Source organism: Pyrus communis, chromosome 11 (assembly GCF_963583255.1).
Source record: "Pyrus communis chromosome 11, drPyrComm1.1, whole genome shotgun sequence".
NCBI classification, from domain to species: domain Eukaryota; kingdom Viridiplantae; phylum Streptophyta; class Magnoliopsida; order Rosales; family Rosaceae; genus Pyrus; species Pyrus communis.
This window is the reverse complement of record NC_084813.1, coordinates 18683981-18689980: the sequence shown is the minus strand read 5'-3', so window position 1 is coordinate 18689980 and position 6000 is coordinate 18683981. Positions and strand designations below refer to the sequence as shown.

Below are 6000 nucleotides of genomic sequence, written 5' to 3'. Positions count from 1 at the left end.
ATCGTACTGTACTTTCTAAAATTGAAAAGTAGTCTTCTTTTCATCTACTCTGTCTACAATCTAATTAAGTTGGGTTCTATGACTTCAAGGATTAGTGACAAATCTTTAAAATGTTAGAGCGAGATTTTACCTTGACGTCATAAACCTTATCCCAGAAAGAAGAAAAAACAAATGCCATTGATTTAGCTAGTTAGTATTACGGTCTGTCGGTATTCCTCTTGACTCGAAAGTGGGAGGTCTTAGATTCGAATCTCGTGGATGGCGAATTCGATACCAAATTAGGCTGCTCTGTCACATCCTGGCCCGGGGCGGATCACTTCCCGGGCCCGCTCCACCACCATAGCTCGATATTGTCCGCTTTGGGCCCCAACCACGCCCTCACGGTTTTGTTTCTGGGAACTCAGACGAGAACTTCCCGATGGGCTACCCATCCTGAGAATGCTCTAGCCCCCTTCTCGCTTAACTTCGAAGTTCCTACAGAACCCGAAACCAATGAGCTCCCAAAAAGCCTCGTGCTAGGTAGTGATGAGAATATACATATAAGGATCACTCCCCTGGGCGATGTGGGATGTCACATGCTCGTTGTGTGGTTTAGCCGAATTCCCCCTTCCTTTAGTGTAAAAATATCGATGTACTAAGAAAAAAAAAAAAAAAAAAAAAAAAAACAAATGCCACTGATTTTTTTTAGGTAGGATTTTATTATTTAAACTCCACACACACACACACACACACACACACACAAAAAAAAAAAAAAAAAAATCCCCAAAAATTAAAACAGAGAAAAAAGAAAGAAAAAAAAAAAAAGCGGCACTCGATCTCCTCCTATATTGCTAGTGCGCGCTCCTCCGGATATTGGTTAGGGGAAACAGCAGAAAGAAAATGAAGGTCGGTTCGAAGGTAGTGTTTCTGCTGAGAGACTCAGAGGGCTTCGGCGAAGCCATCTCAGCTGCTTTCCGCCGAAATCCAAGCAATTCTACTGTGTAAGATCTCTTCCTATCAACCCTTTTAAGTTTGAGATCAAATTCATATTATATCGATTGATGTCGATGCGCCAATTTGTGGCAGAGAAGAAAGTTTCGAGCTTTCATTGGAGCGCTATGGAATCCAAAATTGTAAAGCTTCTGGAATCCTTCACAACTTCCTCGATCCCCAGGGCCAATATGAGGTTCCCCTTCTCTCTCTTCCTCTCTCTCTCATGGAATTGTTTAGGACCCAGTAACGGGTTTGTATTCGTATAGATTCTGTGTCGTATAGATTAGATTCTATGTGGGATTTGGGTGTTGAGAAATGGTTCGTGTATTTTCTAATGGAATGTGTTCTAGTTTTTATGGTGAAAGTGAAATTTGTGACAATTTGGGGTTTAGATTGTGTGTGATTGAAATTGAAAATGATGCTGGTTTTTCAAAACCATGTGGGGTATAAAATCGACTCGGTGTTATGGAATTGTGAGTGATCTGTGAGGTCTAAAGGGACTTGATTGCAGGCGTTTTTCAAAGAATGCGTGTAGGTTTGGTTTCTATGCCCATAGCGGTTGAAACCCATTAAATTACTTTGTAATAGTTTTGTTCCTTTGTGGTTCAGAACTCATGCTGTGACGATAACAGTGGAAGGTTCCACATTATTTTTTTATGCAGTTTTCTGTTTTTCATAAAGTTTATCGATCTACCACTGCCCTGAAATGCTTTAGTTGTTAGGATGTGAGCCAACAGCTCTGATATTGTGTTGAAGTTTGTCGGTTTATTACTATTTCCAACAGCTTGAGTTACTAGGACAGAGTGAATAACTATTGTATTTATCTTGTAACATATCTTGAAGATAACAGATTAGGGAAACCTTATAAAAAATTTCTCTTCAATTTTGTATTTTTCAGGTGTCTGTGCTGCTTATGGAATACTATGAACCGCCAATACTAGCCTGCGCTATTAATGAAGTTCTAGCGCAATTAGCAGGGCGGAATTCATCCTCAGTTCCTACAGTCGTTGCCCCATTTTTCCTAGAGTCATCCAAGCTAAAGGGGGAAAGTAAATCTGCAACAAAATTTGAAAGCAAATGTTCACTTTATGGTATAGGGATTGGTTCAGAAACAGCCATAAGCAAGGCTATGGCAACCAAAACCCAGAAGCCACCGCCATCCTTGCAGATTCATCATGAACCTTTGGCTTGCTTTCTTCAGTTGGTCCGTGTTTTGAAGTTGCCAACATATGTTCTTATCGGGCAAAGAGGTCAACGCATTTCTGATAAAGAAGATTCAGGTATACAGGTTTTTTTCTTTTTTTAAATTACTTTATCTAATGTAACTGTCAACATTCAGTTTACCTAGAATTGTCGTGACATATGACTGAATTCAAGTTGGGTTTGGAGGCCATGATATGATAGTAATTTTTATTTCTATGATTTGCTTGAGAAATGAATGGGAAAAAAATTAGTGTTTGCTCAGTTTCTTTCTCTTCCTTTTAGTTCTCTATGAATCTTTCTGTTTCCCGAGTGTATGTATATCGTCTAACTATAGATGGTTTCTTTTTCAGATACTTTATGAGATTGGAGAACTTTTAGCAAGCACTTTGAACCTTTCCTTTTCAAGAGACAAGATCACATGGAATCCAACAAGAAAATCAAAAGACGATGGGGAGCCATGGCGTGCATTATATGGTTAGACCTCTACTGTCTGTGACATTAGAGGTTGAGACAAGATCTATCATCGGGTGCATCAGGTTGAAAAAAGTTTCAGTTCATACTGTGATTGGTAGATCTATGTTCAACATCATAGTGCTTAAACTTTCATTTATGGATTATATATTAAGGATGATGGGATAATCTGAATGATTAGTTCATGTGCTTATCCTGTTGGGTGCCTATTTGAACCTATATGTTGAGCAAAAATTGTACACAATATGTAAACAAATAATTCACTCGACACAATTTCACCCTTGTCCATTTTTTTGAAGAGGGTTTTATTAATTTGAGTTCGACCCATTCTAGGCTACGCGTCTATTAATTACAACCCTTCTTTTGGGAAAGGAATACCCTTTGATTCCAATATGAATAAATCGTAACTTGGGGATTTGGGTGTTTATTTGATTTTGTGACTGCACCTAGATAGAGCCCTAGGTTGCCTACGTACCCTCATTGAGGGTTCAAGTCACTTGTAGTTCCTTATGTATTTGTTCGGTTTGATGCCTTATACAGTTTCAGCTCATGCAAGCAAGGAGCATTTGATGCCTTGTGTAGTTTTAGCTCGTGCGGGCGAGGACTTTGATCCATTGGAGCGTTTGATGCCTTGTGCAATTTTAGCTCGTGCGGGCGAGGACTTTAAGCTATTGAAGCGTCAAGTAAAATTAATGGGTATATTTGTGATGAACCCACTAATACTTTGGTATTTGAGTTCGTCTTGGTGCCGTGCATCTGAGACTTCATGAATAATTTTAATTTTGATGGAGGCCATATTCATAAAGGCCACATGAGTGGCATGGAGGTGTGCTTTTATTTTTCCACTGTAGCTTCTTTCTTGGCACAATGCACTCTGAGTCAAAATTGGAGTAGGACAGGGAAAAGAAAACGTTGGCATCTGTTCCCTTGCTCTTTTCGCAGTTGCTTTTATCCATGTGATGCTTCATTCCATCCTTTTTATTTCTTGGACAAAAGACGTAGAGGTAGTAATTCAGAGGTTTTTGTCTTGTTTCTTCGTAGGCCAATAGCCTCATTATTTTAAGTATGCTTTTGCTGGGACTTTCCTAATTGTAGGAAGACATCATTTTCTTTTTTGGTTTCACCACCGAAGCTTGCTGCAACACCCACGTGATGAACAATACGTTTTCTTCTTTTCCCTCTCTATTTTCCATTTTCTACTGTAGCTTTCTTTGTTCTTTTGTTGTCCCAATTTTAATGGGATCTTTACAAAAGACATACAACAACCCAGCAGATATGGTCCTTGAAATCATAGTGGAGATTGCTTTGTTCATCTTCATTACTTTTAACTTCCCATATTTGCACGGGAAGAAAATAAATGAACGACGGTGGGTAAGGGGTCGCCCTCAGAGTCGGTGGTTTCTTTCCCCTCTTTGAAGACTTGAATTTTCCAAGTCTCGAATAGTACTGCATGGCTGTCGGGTATGGCTGCAGGAACTTCACAGAGAGCTTTTGAGCTTCTGCAATCTGTTTTACAGTGCAACATTAGAGCCACTTCCGCAGCATCCTTGGACCTGGGGACTTTTTCTTTCCTCAAATTCTCGGCTTTCTTGCCTTCGGATGTCTTTCGCATTTTCTGAAGGCTTTGGGTTATTCTCGCCACTGTCGATGGGATGGGAATGGCTCGCAATGACTGGTGTTGCATTTTTTTGCCTTCTTTAACTTCTTCACATTGACCACCGCTGCCATCTTCTTACGTCGTATTTGTTGATGGTCTGGACCCGCGCGCCCAACTACATCGCTTGGTTCACCGTCCTCGGATTGCGGATTGCGGATTGCACTGCCCTTGGGCTTCTTCCGGAGGACTGCCGGAGACAACGGTTGAAGAGCGGCGGTGTTGTAGTTTGGTTGCTGCAGTGCAGTGATCACTTAGACTTGGTTGGAACTTTACGGGGTGGTTTAGACCACCCACAAGAAATTCATGGAGTTGACGGTAGTGGCGGGGAGCCGATCACTTAGATTGATTGGAACTTCACGGGGTGGTTTAGACCACCCTGAAGAAATTCATGGGATTAACGGCAGCGGCGGGGATGGGAGAGGTTGAAGAAACAAATTGTGTTTTTTGTTTTCCTGCAAAGCCGAGAGAAACCAAAGAAAGAAAGATTTAGAGTATAGATTTTCCTCTGTTTCTCTTTTGCTTTTGTTCTCTTGCTTTGCCTCTCCTACTGTGCCCTTCTCTATCGTCTTTTTTTGTCGATTCCTCCCCCTGCTTTTGCAGTCAATCTCCCCTTTTATAGACAGGGTGACAGGAAGAGTGGGGTGAGAAAGTCGGTTGTTTTTCATCAACTCCCATTTGCACGTTGGAGGAAATGGACAACTCCTCACACGTTCCAGCAACATGGTTCTTTAATTTTTCTGATTTAATTCATTTTTTATTTGTTTTAAAAAAAATGAATGGTGTAGATTTTCTTGGTTAATCTTCACCGTGGATTTTAATTGCCAACATCATCTCCACTTTTCTTGAATTGAGGAACCATTTTTTTTTTACCCCAACACTGTAATGTAATAACTGTTGGAACCAGAAACTTGCAAAGGACTGCTATAATGCAAAGTTCGAGAGCTTACAAAACAAAACCGGGAGAATTCTTATTAAGCAAAACAAACTGCATGGCTATTAAATAGCCTTTACATTTGAACATGAAAAGAAACAACTACTTCCCACGATCAAAGGACCTACGATCGTGGTGGAGACTACGTTAAAACAGGAAACATGCAACACGTCCCTTAAGTGTAGGGATTATTGGTTCTAAGAGATAAAACAACCCTAAAAACTAGGAACCCTAGCTGTAAATCCTTATCAGATAACGGCTAGAGTGTTAAACAATTCTAACATCCTCCCTTAAACTGAATACTACAGCTATTCAGTTTACTCCTGAAGCTTGCAAACACCCAGTAATCCCTGCAACTTCAGAAACAAGTCGACCTTCAACGGCTTCGTGAAAATATCTGCAACTTGTTCCAGAGACGAGCAATGCACCAGTTCTAAAACTTCATCCTTGACCAAATTTCGAAGAAAATGGAACCTTACATCAATATGTTTGCTTCGACCATGCAACACAGGATTTCTTGATAGTTTGATAGTCGAAATATTATCACAATACACCACTGTTGGACTCCGTTGCTCATGGTTAAGACTCTCCAAAATTCTTCTTAACCAGACCACCTGGCATGCACTTGATGCTGCTGCTATGAATTCTGCCTCAGTAGTGGATAAAGTAACAACTGGCTGTTTCTTTGAGGACCAAGAGACTGCGCCCATATTCACCATAAATACATAACCTGAGGTGCTCTTCCTATCATCTTGATCACCCGCAT

At 40.5% G+C, this 6000-nt stretch overlaps 1 protein-coding gene across 2 annotated transcripts; it reads left to right on the top strand.

The window, feature by feature from the left end:
• The first annotated feature begins 775 nt into the window (after window positions 1–775).
• Window positions 776–2958, top strand: LOC137707552 (uncharacterized). Of its 2 annotated transcripts, XM_068446445.1 has the most exons (4): window positions 776–980; window positions 1066–1165; window positions 1871–2222; window positions 2526–2958. In XM_068446445.1, the coding sequence occupies exons 1-4, from the start codon at window positions 880–882 to the stop codon at window positions 2534–2536; spliced, it is 564 nt and encodes a 187-aa protein (XP_068302546.1). In that variant the 5' UTR covers window positions 776–879; the 3' UTR covers window positions 2537–2958. The 2 variants fall into 2 exon arrangements, with proteins under 2 accessions (XP_068302546.1, XP_068302545.1); XM_068446444.1 differs by lacking the exon at window positions 2526–2958 and having other exon boundaries at window positions 1871–2293.
• Window positions 2959–6000: the final 3042 nt, after the last annotated feature.

Coding starts and splice junctions, on each gene's coding strand:
- LOC137707552 (XM_068446444.1), top strand. CDS start 880: ATGAAGGTCGGTTCGAAGGTAGTGTTTCTGCTGAGAGACTCAGAGGGC. Junction 981..1,065: donor AATCCAAGCAATTCTACTGT/GTAAGATCTCTT, acceptor AATTTGTGGCAG/AGAAGAAAGTTTCGAGCTTT. Junction 1,166..1,870: donor ATCCCCAGGGCCAATATGAG/GTTCCCCTTCTC, acceptor TGTATTTTTCAG/GTGTCTGTGCTGCTTATGGA.